The sequence below is a fragment of the Dictyostelium purpureum genome (genome assembly GCF_000190715.1).
Source record: "Dictyostelium purpureum unplaced genomic scaffold DICPUscaffold_150, whole genome shotgun sequence".
NCBI lineage: Eukaryota > Evosea > Eumycetozoa > Dictyosteliales > Dictyosteliaceae > Dictyostelium > Dictyostelium purpureum.
The window spans coordinates 50,337-67,806 of record NW_003519487.1 but is presented as its reverse complement, the minus strand read 5'-3'; the positions used below and the strand labels follow the sequence as shown (position 1 = coordinate 67,806).

The following is a 17,470-nucleotide window of genomic DNA, read 5'->3' as shown; positions in this document are numbered from 1 at the left end:
TTTTACTTTTTTTACTATATTTAATTTATTTGAATTCATTTATTTTAATAACATTTCTAAAATTAGCTTTATTAATTGTTTCCTGAGCCAACTTTGCATTATCTAATGTAAATTCGTTTACAATTGGATAGATATGATTGTTTTTTGCAAATTCTAAAGATTCCAATATAGATTTGGGTTCACCTGTTGTCCACCCAACAATAGATTTATTTTCATTAACTATTGTTACTGAATTGGCAATAATATCTCTATCTAATATGGATAATAATAATAATTTACCATTGTTACATATAGATTCTAACATTGGTTGTATTGAATCACTTGATGGCGATGTTATCATTATACACTCCACTCTACCTATTTTTTTTATATCTTGTATATAACCATTTTTTAAAGAATCAATATAATAATCAGCCCCCAATTGAAAAGATATTTCTTTTTTATTTTCACCTCTTGATATTGCAATAATTTTATATCCCATTTTTTTCCCATACTGAATACCTATTAAAATTTAAATAATTTTTTTTTAATAAAATTGTACACAATTAAATAATAATATACATTTTAATTATTACCTAAATGACCTAATCCACCTATTCCTTGTATTCCAATGATTGCACCTTTTTTTAAATTTAAACTTTTTAAAGAGTTGTACACTGTAACACCCGCACACAAAAGGGGTGCTGTTTTTATAGGATCCATTCCACTTGGGATTTTTACGAGTGCATTCTCGTCACAAATTATATACTCAGCATAACCACCATTTATCTCGAGCCCTGTAATTTTTTTATTTTTACAAAGATTGGGAAAATCATCAAAACAATCAAAACAATTATTACATGAAAATCCCCCATACCACCCAATACCAACCATTTCTTTTTGGGAAAAATCATTTTTAATATTAATACCTAGTTTATCAACTACTCCTATACATTCATGACCTGGAATGATAGGGTATAAAATATTTCCAAATCCATTGTTCTTTGCTAATTCATCTCCTGCACAAACTCCACAAGCTATTACTTTGACTCTAATCATTCCTTCACCAGGTTCTGGTATTGGTATTGTTTTTATAGTTAAGCTTTCATTTTGTTTTTCGAAAACAGCAACTTTATTCATTTTAAATATAAAAGAAAAAAGAAATAAAAAAATTAAAAAAAATTAATAAAAAAAAAAAAAAAAATTTTACACACAATCTTATGGATATCCAAAAATTAAATTTAAACCAATTAAAAATTATAATTAATTATGAATTAATATAATATGATAATTAAATTCTATGGGAAATTTTATTGTATTTGAAAGTCAGAAGCTATCTCATTTTGAAACATTTGTAATTTGTTCACCTCGAACCACTTTTTTTTTTTTTATATGTAATTTTTTATTTTTTTGCATATAAAAAAAAAAAAAGTGGTTGGAGGTGGTTAGTAATAATCTAGAATAATTCTTAATAAATTATAAATATAAATGTTATAGATAATATATATCAATTAAAATTTCAAAGAGGTGAGAAGTGTGTTTGTTGGGAATAATTGGTTTGATGTTATGTGAACATTGGTAGTTTGTAAGGTGGAATTTTTAGAATTGTATATTTTTAAATAATTTTGTGCCCATATCCTAACTTATTGAAAAATTATTAACCCAATGTTCTATATTTTTCAGGCCCTTGATTTTGAAAGCTGTAATCTATTTGTTTTACAATAATTCACCGAAATATTAAAAATGCTTTAAATCACCGGGAAGATTATCTTTATAAATATTATATGGCTACAGAGGGATTTGAACCCTCGACCCCTTCTTTACGAGAGAAATGTGATAACCGCTACACTACATAGCCAAATTAAAAATTTTAGTCCAGTTGCTCGTTTTTGGCGCCGAAAATTTTTTAAATAAAAAAAGTTATTTTATTTTTTATTTTTTTTGTAAAAATTGGTAAATTGCTTTATATTATAATATTTATTTAATAATTTAAAACAAATGTTTTTTTATTATCAAATATTATTTTTAAAATTAAGCATCATTAAAGACATTTTATTTATTTGGTTGTGGGGTGGTTCTGAGATATGGTTTAATCTTTTTGAAACCCTTTGGGAACATTTGTTTGGCAGCTTCATCTGATACAGTTGGTGGAATAATAACATCTTGACCATCAACCCAATCTACTGGAGTGGCAATCTTAAATTTATCAGCCAATTGTAATGAATCTAAAATTCTAAGGATTTCATCTTTAAATAAAAATTAGATTTATTTATGAAATTGTAAATTATTATTATTATTATTATTATTATTATTATTATTATTATTATTATTATATTTATTTATTTATATTTATATTTATACATACCAAAATTACGACCAGTTGATGGTGGAAGGGTAATTTGAGCTCTTAATTTCTTATCTGGAGCAATGAAATAAACTGAACGAACAGTAAAAGTGCTATCAGTATTTGGATGAACCATACCATATAAGTTTGCAACTTTTCTATCTTGATCAGCAATAATTGGGTAAGTAACATCACATTTTTGGGTTTCATTAATATCAGAAATCCAATTTGAGTGATCTTTAGCTGAATCAACACTAAGGGCTAAAACTTTACATTTTCTTTTTTCGAATTCTGGTAATAATTTGGCACTGTATTAAATAAAAAATTAAAATTAAAATTTATTTCTATATTATATGTTTGGTTTATTTTACACTTACACACGACCTCTATATTTGAATAAATTATAAAAAATGAAAAAATGAAAAAATGAAAAAAAGTTAGTATCGATTCTCTAATAATAATTAAAATACCTATAGTAAATATTTACAATTCCTAAAATAATATAAAAAAAAATTATTAATAATTTTGGAATTATTGCAAAAATAATATAAATAAAAAACTTACAGTGGTGCAAACTGGGGTGTCTATTAAATACAAAAAAAAAAAAAAAATTTTAAATTTCATTCAATTAATATAAAATAATAAAAATTTAATAAAATAATAATTTACTTACAATCCTATGAAAATAAATTTATTTTGTAAAATAATAAAAAAAAAAAAATAAAGGTTAGTAAAAATTAAGTTTGATTATGATCATATTAAAAACCTACAGCTGGATGACTATAAAAAAAATAATTAATATTAATAGATAATTAATTTTGATTTAAATTTATAAATACCTGAAAAGAATACTCCAGTTATCACCTGAATGCTTATAAAAGTTAACCTTGCCACTTTGGGTATCTTGAGTGAAATCTATTTTATTAAAAAAAAAAAGTTAATAATTTCTAAAAAGATAAAAAATAAAACTAACCAAATAATATATTACCTGGACAAACATCACCAAGACGTAAAACGTTGCCAGTTGGGGCAGCGGTTGATTTTGCTGGACCACCGGTACAGAAACTTCTAATGAGAATTGATTTATTGGTTTGTGAAATTACACCTCTGAACATTTTTGCTTGTTTTAAATTAAAATAATAATAATAAAAAAAATAAAAAATTTTTTTATAAAAATTAAAAAAAATTGAAAAAAAAAAAAAAAAATTAATTTATTTTTTTAAAAATTAAAAAAAAAGAAATTAAAAAAGGGTTGATTTATTAAACACCAATGAGTGAACATCATAAAAAAAAATAAAAAAAAATATCCTTTTTTTTACAGAAAATAAAATACTATTTATTGTTACTTTTTAAAAAAATAATGAACAGCAACCTCTATTTTTAACTTGTTTTCCTTTTGCCTTAATTTCCTCTTGTTGTCTTAACTCTGTACTTGTTTCTTTTGGAAAAACTTTATCTACTCTATCACCATATTTAACATTACTTTTTTCATTTAATAAAGGTGTTGAGGGTGGTTTGGGTATTGAAGCAGTATTGTTGTTATTATTATTAGTGGTTGTTGATTGTGGTGTTGTTGTTTTTGATGCATTACTAGAAGGTCTTGGTGAAGAGGGGGCAGATGATGATGGTGATGGAGATGGTGATGGTTGTGGAGCCAAACTATTGTTATTTTTTGGTGCTGAAACTTGAGTCCATGTTGAATTTTTAGAATTAGTTGGTAAATTTGGTTGCTCCATTTTATAGGTATTTGATGCTGTTGGAGTTGTATTAACAGCATTATTGTTATTGGTATTATTATTATTATTGTTATTATTATTACTATTTTGAACTGAAGAAGTTGAAACTGTAACTGATTTTTTATTATTTTTATAATTTCCCCAGGATTGAGCCAATTGAACTAAAACTTCCTCTTTATTTTCAAATGAAGAGAATGCATATGTTCTATCTTTGCCAATTTTAATGAGAATTGATTTTTTTAGTTTTCCTTTTGTTGGTAAAGATTCACTAATTTCAATAACATTTTCATATTTAATTTCTTCGCATTTAAAAGTTGTGTCAATAGACATAAATAAAATACGTGTTTGAGTTGTAAATAAAATACCATAATTTTGAGTTATTGATCCTTTAATACGACATCTGTATTGATGTTCAATTCTCTCATCTCTTGGTATATTTTGGAAATGCTTTAATAAATTTTGATTTGTTGGATTTCTGTATAACTCTTCTCCGCTGGATAGTCTGCTTAATGGCTAAAATAAATAAAAATAATTATTAATTAATAAATTTTATAAAATGGTATCATATATATAATAATTTAATAATTTACATCTAATTTCGAAGCTTGCCATCTTGACTCTATTAATCTATATGGTGAACCACCATGTGATTTTTTAAAATGGATATGATAATTTTTTGGTTTATCTCTATTTTCACGTGGAACTACTAATTTGACGCTATCATCTTCCAACCACTCTACATCTGAAATTGATTTAAATGGTATAATCTTTCTTTTCTTTTTTAATGAAAATGAACCATAGAAACAAATTGCACTATTTGTTAAACCAAATGTATTATAACGTAATTTAAAATTTTTCATTGCACCTGTTTTCAATGAGCATCCTTCACAATATAAAATTGCCTCGTCCAATTTCATATGTCTTTTTAATACTTCATTGTCAGATTCTGAACTGGAAATATCTGATTGACTATTAGTAATACTGCCTCTTCTACTTCTACCCATTTTTATTTTCTTAAAATTTTATTTTATTTATGTAATTTATAGTTTAATTTATTTAATTTTATTTAATATATTAAAATTAAGTTTAATTTATATAAGAATATTTTTTGTGTTGGGTGATTATTAAAAAATAAATTAAAAAAGAAAAAAAAAAAATTAAAAAAAAAAAAAATTAAAAAATAAAAATTATTATAAAATATTTCAGAAAAAAAAGAAAAAAATTAAATAATAATGTTTTCGTTTAATTTAATTCCAGAAATTCTGGTAATTCGTTAAACGATTTCTTAAAGAAACTTTAATAAATATAAACAAAATAAAAAATTTAATAATTTTAAAAAAAATAAAAAAAAACTGACAATTTATTTATTTTTTTTATTTATTTTTTTATTTATTCATTTATTTATTTATTTATTTATTATTTTAATCTCTATAAATTACATTTGTATTACCAGATTTAATGATTAAGTGAGCTGGCCATCTATTGATATTTTCTTGAGAACCAAACATTTCATCCCAAACAACTTTTTTGTTTGCACCAGACATAAAGAATACTTTATTTCTTGCAGATGAAAGGAAATTGATATTTGTAGTTATACGATCAAAAATGGCAAAACGTTCAGTGGTGGTGTGATAGACTAATTCTTTATGGTCTACTGGTGAGATTGAGGCATTTGGGAAAATGGAAGCAATGTGACCATCTTCGCCCATACCTAAAGTGACTAAATCTGGTGCATTACCACTCTTTGAAATTAAACTCTTTAAATCTTGTTCATATTTTGCAATACAATCTTTTAATGGAAGTGATGTATCTGGTGTAACGAAATTACTGTCTAATAATTGCTTACGATTTGAGAAAATTGATTTACTAATTAAATCATAAATTGAATCTTTACTTGCTTTTTCAATATATCTTTCATCAACTGAAAAGAAAAAAACTTTTTCCCATTGAATACTTTCATCTGCATTTCCTAATTTTTCATAAATTGGTTTTGGTGTTGATCCTCCTGATAAACCAACGACTGCAATATTTCTACTATTAATTGATTCTTTAATTATACCTTTAATAAATTCAATTGATTTATCTTCAAACTTGTCTCCATCGACTTTAATGAAATTAATTAACTTTGAATCCATCTTTATTGTGTTTATTATAACAAATAAAATATTAAAAAAAAAAATGAAAATTTAACACAAAAAAAAAAAAATTAATTTTAAAAAAAAAAATAAAAAAAATAAAAAATTAATTTTAAAAAAAAAAATTCTGTGTTTAAGGTAATCTGACACTTCTTTGAACTGTTAAAAGAATAAAAAAATAAAAAATAAAATAAAAAAAACAAAAAACTAATAAATTAAAAATAAAAATAAAACTTTTTTTCGAAATTTTTTTTTTTTTAATATTTTATAATACAAAGTGCCAATTTCAAATAAAATAAACTTGGATCATTAATAGAATTAATAATTATATCTCTACAGACAATAAAAGTGTTTATAAATTTAAAAATCAAATTAAGTCTTTATTTAAAGAATAATACACTAACCTATAAATCTAAATAAATTATTCTACTATCAAAAGGAATTTTTTAATATGACAAACAAATTCAATTTTTAATTTTTTTTTTTTTTTTTTTTCTAATTTAATTAAAAAATTTGGTTTTTTTTTTTTTAAAAATATTAAAATATTTTTAATATTAAAAATTAATTTTTTTTTTTTTTTTTTAGGTAAGTTTTAATTTTTAATTTATTTTCTTTATTTAGGAAAACAATATCAAAAAACCACTTAATAAAGAATTTCATCATAATGGAAGCTCATAGATTAAACACCAGTATGTTTAGGGATAAAAAACAGCTGAAGCAATTGGAATTGTCACACAGTAAAAGCCAAATGCAATCGGATAAATAACTATTGGAAAAGGAAAATTGTTGAAAGATTTTAGAAAATTATTGTATATTTTGGATGGCCCAGTTATTTTGTTATTATTGTTGCTTTGATGTTGATATTGATTTTGATTTTTTGCACTTATTTTGATGTGGTATAAGATGATTCTAAAAAAGAATATGGAAAAGACAACTAATACAATTAGTTTTCATATACCACATCAAAATAAGTGCAAAAAATCAATATCAACATCAACTCAACATCAACTCAACATCAAAACAACAATAATAGTAACAACAGCAACAATGCTGTTAAATTAAAAAATAATAAAAACCTTATATAAAACTATTATTAATAATAGTTTTATTATTCTTTATAAATATAGTTTATATTCTTAATAAATTAAAATTTTTTAACAATTCAAATCTTAATTTAAAATATTTTTTATTTACCAATTTAAACTTACTTATATAAATTTCTAATACCACATACACATCAAATACTAAAAAATATTAAATAACCAATTGTAGGAAATTTGGCAACAAATTTTTTGACTAAATATGTCACAAACGAAATTAATAAACACAAAAAATATAACCACAATGAAATGTAGCATATCAGTATAGATCAAGAACTTAAGGTCATTCAAACCCTCAGAACAACTTTTTAGAACCAATGACCAATGTAGATACATCATCGCAACCAGTTTAAGTTGATACAACTAACAGTGAAGCTCAGATCAATCTACCAAAGCACCTCCAATCATACCTCTTGGCTTCAAAAAAGAAAAATAAATCGTTAATAAAACCATAAAAATATTAAAACTAAACCTTTAAAATTAAAAAAGCATCACCATAACAAAAAATTATTTTTTAATATCCAATTTATATTTTAATCAAACATTCCATTCCTAAAGAAATACCGATTTTTTCAACCATATTTTTATAGATATTCATGTGAACTCCTCAATATTAGAAAGAGCACCTTACACAAATCATAATAATTATTAAAAAATTTTAAATCTAATTTTAAAAAATAAATAAAAAATAAATAAAAAATAAATAAATATTAATAATATTAATTTTCAATTAAAATAAAATTTTTCGTCTCATATTATCCAAAATGATAGTTGGGGTAAATTAAATTTTTAAATTTTATATATTTCGTACAATGGGAAAATTTAAAATTGATAATTCTTTTTACTTTTTTTTTTTTTAAAAACCAAATTTTTTAAATAAAATTTTTTTCGGGATTGTTAAATCCTATGCAAGATATTTTTTTTTTTTTTTATTTAAAAACAATCATTTAAAAATGAAACCTTTTAGTTTTTCTTTTCAAAATTTAGTTTTTTTCAACCAGCCGTGAAGAAATTTTATTTTTTTTAAATTTTATTTTTTTTAAATTTTTTTTTTTTAATTTTTTTTTTTTTTTTCTCTAAATATTTACATATTTATTTTTTTTTTTTTTCACTTATTTTTTTTGGTGATTAAATAAATTAATAATATACACATATCTACAAATATATAATTTATATTTAAAGGTTTAATTGTATTTTTGTGTGTGTTTGTGTTTGTGTGTTGTAATTTTAATAAAAACAAATATTTTTTTTTTTAAAATTTTTTTAAAAAAAAATATCATGATGTATAACAAATTTGTTAAAGTATTTTTAATTGCTTTTATTGCAATTAATTGTGTATTTGCAGGAACACCAGATGAATGGAGTACTAGAACTATTTATCAGTTATTAACTGATAGATTCAGTCAAACTGTCAATAGTTCACAACCATGTTCAAACCTTCAAAGTTATTGCGGTGGTACATTCCAAGGTATTGAAAATCATTTAGATTATATCTTGGGTATGGGCTTCGATGCCATCTGGATTTCACCAGTTGTTACCAATACTCCAGTAAGTTATTATTTTTATAAAAAATAAAAAAAAAAACCTTTTGGTGTCAAAAAAAATTGAATTTTTAAAAACTGTCTAGAAAAAAAAAAGATATTTTTCCTCGCAAAATTCTGTTTGTATTAATTCATTTTTTTTTTTATAGGGTGGCTACCACGGTTATTGGCAAGAAAATATTTACACCATCAATGAATATTTTGGCTCAGAAGAAGATTTATTAGCATTAATTAAAGCTTGTCACAGTCGTGGTATTTGGGTTATGTTAGATGTTGTTGGTAATCACGTTGGTCCAGTTAACTATGAATATAATACTATTGTACCATTTGACTCTCCAGCTCACTATCACAACTGCACCACTTGCCCAGAAGACTGCACCATTAATAACTTTGATGATTACACTCAAGTCGAAGTCTGTCGTCTTTCAGGTTTACCAGATTTAGATCAAGACAATGCTTTTGTTCGTAGTACCTTATTAAACTGGATTAAAAACGTAACTTCATTCTATGGTTTCGATGGTATTCGTATCGATACTGTTCCAGAAGTTAAAGCTGAATTCTGGACCGAATACAATCAAGCTGCTGGTGTTTACGCTGTTGGTGAAGTTTATAACGGTAACTTAACCTACGTTGCTGAATATCAAGGTCCAGTTGACGGTGTTCTTTCATACCCAATGTTCTTTACTCTTCGTAATGTCTTTGCTTCAAAACAATCAATGACCCAAATTCAAGCTACCTTCCAACAATACCAACAACTCTTCAAAAACATCTCTTATTTAGGTACCTTTATTGATAACCACGATCAAGTTCGTTTCTTAAATGAACAAGTCGATGTTGAACTCTACAAAAATGCTATCACCTACGTCTTAATGGCTCAAGGTATCCCAATCATCTACTATGGTACTGAACAAGGTTTCGATGGTTCAGCCGATCCAAACAATCGTGAACCACTTTGGACCACTCAATTCAATCAAAATTCAGTTTTATACAAATTCATCCAAACCATCAATGAATTCCGTACTCAAAATGATGAAGTTAAATCTGCTGAACAAATCCAACGTTATGCTGATAATGGTTTCTATGCTTTCACTCGTGGCAATGCTTTTATTGCTCTTACCAATGGCGGTTCAGTTCAAGTTCAAACCTCACGTGTTATCACCTACCATCCATATGATGAAGGAACTACCTTATGTAACATTTTCTGGCCAACTCAAGATTGTATCAAAGTATCCGGTGGTCAATTCACTGTTTATTTAGATTACGGTGAATCTAAAATTTACTACCCACTCTCATAAGGGAATATAAACAATAATATATACTATCTTTGATTACTTTATAAATAATAATAGTAAAAAGAAAAAAGAAAAAAGAAAAAAAAAAAAAAAAAAAAAAAAAATAAAATAAAATAAAAATTATTTATTAAAAAACAAATTCACCTTGTCTTTTTATCTTTTTTTTTTTTTTTTTCTAAAAATAGTTTTTTATTTTTATTTTTTTTTTATTTTTATTTTTTTAATCAAAAAAATATTTCTTATTTATTTATAAATCTAAGATTTATTTTATTTATTGTTATTCTGATGAAGAAATAAAATAATTCTTTAAAAAGAGGTAAATAAAATTCCTTTTTATTTTATTTTTTTAAAAATTATTTTAATTTTTTTTTTAAAATTTTTTTTTTTTTGATTTTTATTTATTTATTTTTTTAAAATTTTTTTTTTTTTTTTTTTTTAAAAATTTGAGGAAAAGTAAAATTTAAATTATATAGGTTAACAAAAATAAACTATTTTTTTTTTTTTTTTTTAAAAAATTATATAGTTTTATTATTATATAAAAAACGAATAATAAATAAAAATAATAAGGATTAAATAATAATATTTCCTTTTATTTTTCATAATAAAAAAATCACCAAAATAATATTTATTTATTTATTTTAAAAAAAAAACATATTAAATCACATAAAATTTCGTTTTAAATAAATAAAAAAAAATAAATTTAATAAAAAAATGTCAGCAGACAGAGAAGCAAATATTGCAAGAGCAAAAGAAATTTTCAAGAGATTAAAAGAAGAGGATACAACCAATAAAATTTGTTTTGAATGCAGATCAGCCAATCCACAATGGGCATCAGTTTCATATGGTATTTACATTTGTCTAGAATGCTCAGGTGTTCATAGAAGTTTAGGTGTTCATTTAAGGTAAATAATAATAATAATTATTTTTATTTATAAAAAGTTTAAAAAATTTTATTTTAATAAATATATTAATATTTTTATTTTTCATTTTTATTTTTTTTTTTATATAGTTTTGTTAGAAGTTTAACTATGGATCAATGGTCAGATGTACAATTAGAAAAAATGATTCAAGGTGGTAATTCTAAAGCTAAAGAATTCTTCAAGAAACATGGTATTCCAGATGATGCCAACATTAAGGGAAAATATAATACAGAGGGTGCTCGTTTATACAAAGATAAACTTAGTGCATTATCAGAGTCAAGGGCTTGGAAAGAGCCAGAGGCAAGAGCTGCTAAGGTTTCACCAAACACCACTTCAACTGCTTCATCATATTCAGCACCAAAAAAGAATAAAGGTATCTTTGATGATGATTGGGAAAATACTTCACCACCACTTCAATCAGTAAATAAATCATCACCTTCTTCATCCAAACCAACCTATAATAAATCTGTAAAATCAATTTCAAGTGGTGGTGGCGACTGGGATAGAGAAGATAACAATAGCTATAACTCACCGGCACCAAAATCAAAAACTGCTTATAGCAGTAGCAATAGTTATAGTAGCAGCAGCAATAGCAATAGTAGTTATGGTGGTGGTGGTGGTTATAATAGTGGGGGCATTGGTTATAACAGTAGTAATAATAGCAGCAGTTATAATAGTTACAATAGTAGTAATAGTAGTAACAGTAGCAGTAACAGTGGAACAAAAGATTATGGTAGAAATGTAAAATCAATTTCAAGCGATAGCTATAATAGAGATAATAGCAGTAGTAGCAGTAGTAATGTTCAAAAAGATTATAGCAAATTTAGCGGTGCTAAATCGATTTCAAGTGACCAATATTATGGTGATTCAGATGGAGGTTATAATAGTAGTGGTAGTGGTGGCGGTGGTTATAATAGTTATAACAGAGGTAGCGGTAGTAGCGGTTATTACAATAGTTCCGGATCAACATTAGATTATGGCTTTTCATTATTAAATGAAGGTTTTTCTAGATTGAGCACTGTTGCTTCAGTAGTTTCATCAAAGGTTCAAGATGGCACTTTATTAACCGAAGCCCAATCAATGGTTTCAACATATATTCAAAAAGCAAAAGATGTTATTGATGGTAACGAGGGACCAAGTTATAATGGTAATTCATATAATGGTGGTGGTTATAATGGTAATGACGGTGGCATTGATAAGAATTCAATCTATGATCAATATACTGGCGTCAATTCAAATGGGTATAAAAATAGTCCATTTAATTCAAAACCAAATAATAATTTAAATAATAGTGGTTTATCAAATTCAACAAACTCAAGTTCATCCAATAAATCAAATAAAAAGCAATCTGAAGAAGAATTTGTTGGATGGCAAGTTGATGAAGATGAAGAGGAAGAAGAGGAAGAAAGAACTCCACCTCCATCAAAAAATAATAAATCAAAAAATAATAATAATAATAATAATAATAGTAAATCATTTAAAAATAATAATAATAATAGATTCGATAGTGATAATGAAGAAGAGGAAGAAGAAAAACCAATACCAAAGAAACAACCACCACAACCAAAGAAACAACCAAGTGAAGATGAAAAAGAAGAAGAAGAGGAAGAGGAGTCTTGGGTTTGGAAAGATGATTCACCAAAAAAACCAAAAAATACAAATAAAAATATTTCAACTTCAACACCAACTAAACCTCAATCAAAGAAAATCTCTGATTGGGATGATTGGGATAATTAAAATTTATAATATTAAAATAAAAATAAATAATAACAGGTAATAATTTTAAAAATAAAATTCATTTTAAAAAAAAACTATCTTTTTATTATTTTTTTAAATAAAAACCCATTGTTTTGGTGGTCGATAGTTTTTTTGTCGTTTCTTTAATTAAAAATATTTATTGTTAATTAATCCTTCTTTAATTATTTTTTTTTAAAATTTAATTTAATTTTTTTTTAATTTTTTTTTTTTAAATTTAAATTAATTTTTTTTTTTATTTTAATTATTAATAAAAAAAAAATCAATACCTGGGTGTCAGTGTATGTATAAAATCATAAAAATTTCATATTTTATTTATTACTCACACAAATATAAAAATATAATTTAATATTAATATTATAAATATAATAATTTAAAACAGATAAAAAAAAAAAAAAATGAAAATAGTAATATTAAAATTATTGGTTTTTACTATTTTATATTGCAGTTTATTTGGTTTAGTTAAATCAAACGGTTGTGCGCTCGATTGTTTTGGAAAATATGAAAAATGTTTAGATGCAGTTCATCCCGGTGGAAAATGTAGAGCCGAAGAAAGAAGTTGTCTATCACAATGTAATTTTAGCCCATTCACAACAAATTGTATCGAAAAATGTGATAAAACATTTCAAAACTGTCCAGGTTATTTAGGAGTCAAGTGTTTTGAAGCAGAAAAAGCATGTTATGGCGATTGTTAGAAAAACTAAAAACAACAAATAAAAAAAAATAAAAAAGAAATCTAAAGATTAAATATTAATATAACAGTTATCCATTTAAAGAATGTATAAAATAAAATAAAGCAAAATAAAATAAAATAAAATAAAATACTTTATACAGTATTTCTATTTACACTATAATTATTGTTTATTATGATTTATAATTTTTACAAGTTTTAAATTATTTTCGTTAATTAAATTTAAATTATTTAAAAACTTTGAATTTGTTCCATATACAAATAGATTGGTTAAAGAAGATGGGAGATTATTAAAGTCTATTGCTATTGTATAGTCACCAATACTTAATGATTGCAAATTTTCTGGTAGTATGGTGTTGTTTAGTGTTATATTTTGGCCAAAGTGGAAGTCGATGTGAAGTGATGTTAGAGACAATGGTAAGTTGAATCGGTTTAGAGTTTGATTATAATAGTGCCCAAACTGAAGAGTTTTAAGAGTACTTGGGAAGGTTCGATCGGTGATTGGATGATTAAATATTTTCCCAAACTTTATAAATGTAAGTGATTCTGGTAAAATATTATCGTTTATTGGTAGATTAAAAGAGTCATCGAAATAGATTGATGTTAGCTTGCTTGATATGGAGCCTCTAAAAAACAAATTGTTAAATAGTTTTCTTAGATTTATAAAATGAATTGTTTCTACAGATGGAGGGATAATCGGTGAAAACGTGTCATCATACACAGTAGTTAACGAGCTTGTAGTCCCACAGTTAAAGGTTATGGTTTTTAGACTTGCTGGTAGTTTTTTATAGTTTGAGTACTCGTTACAATTTAAATGGGTTAGGCCACATGGGAGGTCAGATGATCCTAAATATACTGATGAGTCATAAAATAAACCTGATCCATATTTAAAAGTTTGTAAATTTGGTGGAAACAAAGTTAGATTATTTAATGAGTAATATTCCGGTAAAGAGAGCTCTTGTAAATTGTTAGGTAAATTTATACCACCTATGGGTTTTCTAAAACTTGAGCCGAATATTAGAGTCTTTAAATTTATAGATAGTGCATCATTTGGGATACTCTGATTAAAACTATAGCCAAATTTTAAATAGGTCAGGTTTTTTAATGACTTTAGCCAGCCATTTGAAACGGGCTGATTAAAATTAGAGTTTAACGTGAGACTGGTTAGGGATATTGGTAAAATCGAAGGTCTTATAGGTTGGTTAAAAGAGTCACACATATCCAGTGCCGTAAGTTCTTTAGGTAGGTCATTTGGTTGTAGCTGGTTATTGTAGTTTTGAATTTTTAAATTTTTTACGCTGTTTGGTACTTGGGACGCAATTGGAATATTACCTTGAAAGAATATTGATAGGTTTACTAAATTTGGAGTTTTAAATGGGCTGTAGTTTGATATTGGTAGTTCTAGTGTTGTAACTGGTGAATTTTCCAGTGGTGTTGGGAAAAAATCATTTGGTATAATTAATTGATTCTTTTTATTTATAAACATATAACAGCTATGTTTGATCTTTAAAGTTTTTAATGTATTTGGTAAAAACTGAATATACTTTATTAGGTTATTAATATATGGTGACATATGAATTATAATTGATTCTAGTGATATAAATTTATTACTATTTAAAAAACTATTATTATTACCATCAATTGTTTTTGAAAATTGTTGAAAATAAGAATCGCTTTCTGAGCCTTCTTTTGTTGACGGTAAATAATATGATGATTCACTTCTTACACATTCTATTTCGATCTTTGTTATACTACTATATGGAATTATATCGTTTATTTCATTTAATAGTGGATCATTTATATCTAAAATTAGGTAGATTGAATTTAAATAGTATTTGTATTTATAATTTTTTAATGAAGCTAGATCATAAAATTTAATTTGATTATAGTTTAAATTATATAATCTAAGGTAGCCTATAATAATATTTTTTATATAGATATTATGAAAAACTTTTAAAAATAAATTATTACTATTATTAATATTATTATTATTTATATTATTATTATTATTATTATTATTATTATTTATATTATTAATATTATTCATTTATATTATTTATATAAATAAAATATTGATTAAAATTATATTAAAATTTTTTTTTCCAAAATAAAAAAATTAAAAAAAAAAATAAAATCATTAAAATTTTTTTTTTTAATTTTTTTTTAAAATTAATTTGTGGACAACCAAACAAAATTAATTATAGTAATAGAATGCTAAAATAAAAAATTAAAAAAAGGTATTTAAAATAAAAATTTTAGTTTTTTTTTTTTTTGTTTTTTATATAAAATTTAAACTAATTTAAAAATAATAACCTTTATTGATATTAATCTATTAAAAATTTAAAATAATAAATTCTAATTTATAGATTATAAAATGTTCATTAAATGATTATTGTTGTGGTGTAGTAATGGACTGGGTTAAGCCTTTGTAGTAGAGTTTGGACATATCAATGGTTTGTTTTTCAACTTTTAATCCGAGACCTTCACATGCAGCATTCAACAAGAGACCAGAGGCATCATAGCTGATACTAAGATTAAATAGACCACCTAATTTCTTTTCACGAACGTAGTCACCTTTAGCTCTAACAGTTCTTGGTGTATCTAATGAAATGAAAACTTTAGATTGGTGATTGTAGAGGAAATCAGCGTCACAACGGGTATCAGTGTAGAGTTGGAAACCATTTTTACCTTTGCCAGAGGTAATGTCCAAGTAGTTGACCAAGATGTCATTAAAAGAGCTAACACCAGATTCAAATGTACCAACAATCATCTTATCAGTTTTTTCAAAAGTACCTTTTAATGGGCATGGGCTTTCAATTTTAGCATTGGTGACGTTTCTTGAATGTGTGCTATATTCAATGTGGATACATTTGCTATTAACACCAAGAGAGAGTAAATGTTCAACAGCAGGCTTGATATGGTTTATTGATGAAATGTGGTCCAATTCTCTTTCTTTCCAATCGCCAAAGTAGTTATTGGTTAAAAGGTAGATATTTCTGACGCCAGATTCAGTGATCTTACGAACATCAATTCTCTTTAATTGGTCAACAGTGCCTGGAAGAGTAATATTTAATTCAATTCTACCGAGGTCGCATTTGTCCATCTTTTCTCTTGTTTCTTTAAGGAGAAATGAATAGAATTTGGTATCATCTTCAGAGAATTGGTTACCTTGTTGTGGATCACAGGAGCCTGGGTATTCCCAATCGACAATTAGTTCGTCAAACATTGGGAATCTCTTAAGAACATCCAAGATACCATCAGTAAAATCGCAACGAGTTTTTTCATCTCTAACCATTTGGTGGAATGGGTTAGAGAATTGCCATCCTCCAACGGTCATTGTTAGTCTCATATCACCAACGCCTCTTTCTTTTGATCTGGATTTCAAACGCTCAAGACCACCTAAAAGACCATTAACCTTTTCTTCAGAGAAATCTCTTGGCATAGTAACTTCTTTTGGTTTGTCAATGCCAACATTACGAGCTGATTGTGTTGAACCCCAAACATCATAGACAACTGGTAAGTTATTTTTAGAATAACACATTTCTTTTGTTGCTTTTAAAATTATATCTTTTTTGATACCCTAATATATATTTAAAAAAAAAAAAAAAAAAATTAATATTATAGTTTTTTATTATTTAAATATAGAATCAATAGATTACCTGGTCACCAGTAATAGCAAAAGAACCAAATGCAACTCTATTGTACATATTTGGGACAGTTAGGGTATTTAAATCAAATCCTTCACCTAAGGTGGATGGATCAGTTTTATTATCAAGACGACCATCATATTGCGATGATGTTGAGACCATACCAGTAATTCTCAAATCACTAGTAGTTCCTGAATAGGTGTTGTACATGGAGTTAGCGACTCTAGTTGAAACAAAGCTCTTGTTGGTAGTTTCGGATCTAGCATCAAAGCAAATATCTTTACTTAATGGATCTGTTCTAATTATATTGGGTGTTGAAGACATTTTAAA

At 25.0% G+C, this 17,470-nt stretch overlaps 9 protein-coding genes across 9 annotated transcripts; 3 read left to right on the top strand and 6 right to left on the bottom strand.

The window, feature by feature from the left end:
• Positions 1 to 25: 25 nt before the first annotated feature.
• DICPUDRAFT_34699 (uncharacterized protein) lies at positions 26 to 1,119 on the bottom strand (the record flags this gene model as incomplete). The annotated part of the gene is made up of 2 exons (XM_003288807.1): positions 26 to 501; positions 576 to 1,119. 2 exons carry the CDS (start codon positions 1,117 to 1,119, stop codon positions 26 to 28), a joined length of 1,020 nt encoding a protein of 339 aa, XP_003288855.1.
• Positions 1,120 to 2,031: 912 nt separating this feature from the next.
• DICPUDRAFT_79639 (uncharacterized protein) lies at positions 2,032 to 3,438 on the bottom strand (the record flags this gene model as incomplete). Its single annotated transcript, XM_003288806.1, has 9 exons — positions 2,032 to 2,225; positions 2,345 to 2,631; positions 2,701 to 2,709; positions 2,811 to 2,815; positions 2,888 to 2,907; positions 2,997 to 3,000; positions 3,094 to 3,103; positions 3,163 to 3,238; positions 3,312 to 3,438. 9 exons carry the CDS (start codon positions 3,436 to 3,438, stop codon positions 2,032 to 2,034), a joined length of 732 nt encoding a protein of 243 aa, XP_003288854.1.
• A 234-nt stretch (positions 3,439 to 3,672) lies between these two features.
• DICPUDRAFT_88234 (uncharacterized protein) lies at positions 3,673 to 5,063 on the bottom strand (the record flags this gene model as incomplete). The annotated part of the gene is made up of 3 exons (XM_003288805.1): positions 3,673 to 4,076; positions 4,143 to 4,572; positions 4,650 to 5,063. The coding sequence occupies 3 exons, from the start codon at positions 5,061 to 5,063 to the stop codon at positions 3,673 to 3,675; spliced, it is 1,248 nt and encodes a 415-aa protein (XP_003288853.1).
• A 417-nt stretch (positions 5,064 to 5,480) lies between these two features.
• Positions 5,481 to 6,194, bottom strand: DICPUDRAFT_34691 (uncharacterized protein; the record flags this gene model as incomplete). The annotated part of the gene is made up of 1 exon (XM_003288804.1): positions 5,481 to 6,194. One exon carries the CDS (start codon positions 6,192 to 6,194, stop codon positions 5,481 to 5,483), a length of 714 nt encoding a protein of 237 aa, XP_003288852.1.
• Positions 6,195 to 8,575: 2,381 nt separating this feature from the next.
• DICPUDRAFT_55676 (uncharacterized protein) lies at positions 8,576 to 10,185 on the top strand (the record flags this gene model as incomplete). The annotated part of the gene is made up of 2 exons (XM_003288815.1): positions 8,576 to 8,842; positions 8,985 to 10,185. 2 exons carry the CDS (start codon positions 8,576 to 8,578, stop codon positions 10,128 to 10,130), a joined length of 1,413 nt encoding a protein of 470 aa, XP_003288863.1. The 3' UTR covers positions 10,131 to 10,185.
• A 653-nt stretch (positions 10,186 to 10,838) lies between these two features.
• On the top strand, positions 10,839 to 12,784 carry DICPUDRAFT_153151 (uncharacterized protein; the record flags this gene model as incomplete). Its single annotated transcript, XM_003288814.1, has 2 exons — positions 10,839 to 11,029; positions 11,137 to 12,784. 2 exons carry the CDS (start codon positions 10,839 to 10,841, stop codon positions 12,782 to 12,784), a joined length of 1,839 nt encoding a protein of 612 aa, XP_003288862.1.
• Positions 12,785 to 13,200: 416 nt separating this feature from the next.
• Positions 13,201 to 13,497, top strand: DICPUDRAFT_153150 (uncharacterized protein; the record flags this gene model as incomplete). Its single annotated transcript, XM_003288813.1, has 1 exon — positions 13,201 to 13,497. The coding sequence occupies one exon, from the start codon at positions 13,201 to 13,203 to the stop codon at positions 13,495 to 13,497; it is 297 nt and encodes a 98-aa protein (XP_003288861.1).
• Positions 13,498 to 13,656: 159 nt separating this feature from the next.
• Positions 13,657 to 15,540, bottom strand: DICPUDRAFT_153149 (uncharacterized protein; the record flags this gene model as incomplete). The annotated part of the gene is made up of 2 exons (XM_003288803.1): positions 13,657 to 14,683; positions 15,038 to 15,540. The coding sequence occupies 2 exons, from the start codon at positions 15,538 to 15,540 to the stop codon at positions 13,657 to 13,659; spliced, it is 1,530 nt and encodes a 509-aa protein (XP_003288851.1).
• Positions 15,541 to 15,882: 342 nt separating this feature from the next.
• Positions 15,883 to 17,464, bottom strand: DICPUDRAFT_88230 (uncharacterized protein; the record flags this gene model as incomplete). The annotated part of the gene is made up of 2 exons (XM_003288802.1): positions 15,883 to 17,073; positions 17,153 to 17,464. 2 exons carry the CDS (start codon positions 17,462 to 17,464, stop codon positions 15,883 to 15,885), a joined length of 1,503 nt encoding a protein of 500 aa, XP_003288850.1.
• Positions 17,465 to 17,470: the final 6 nt, after the last annotated feature.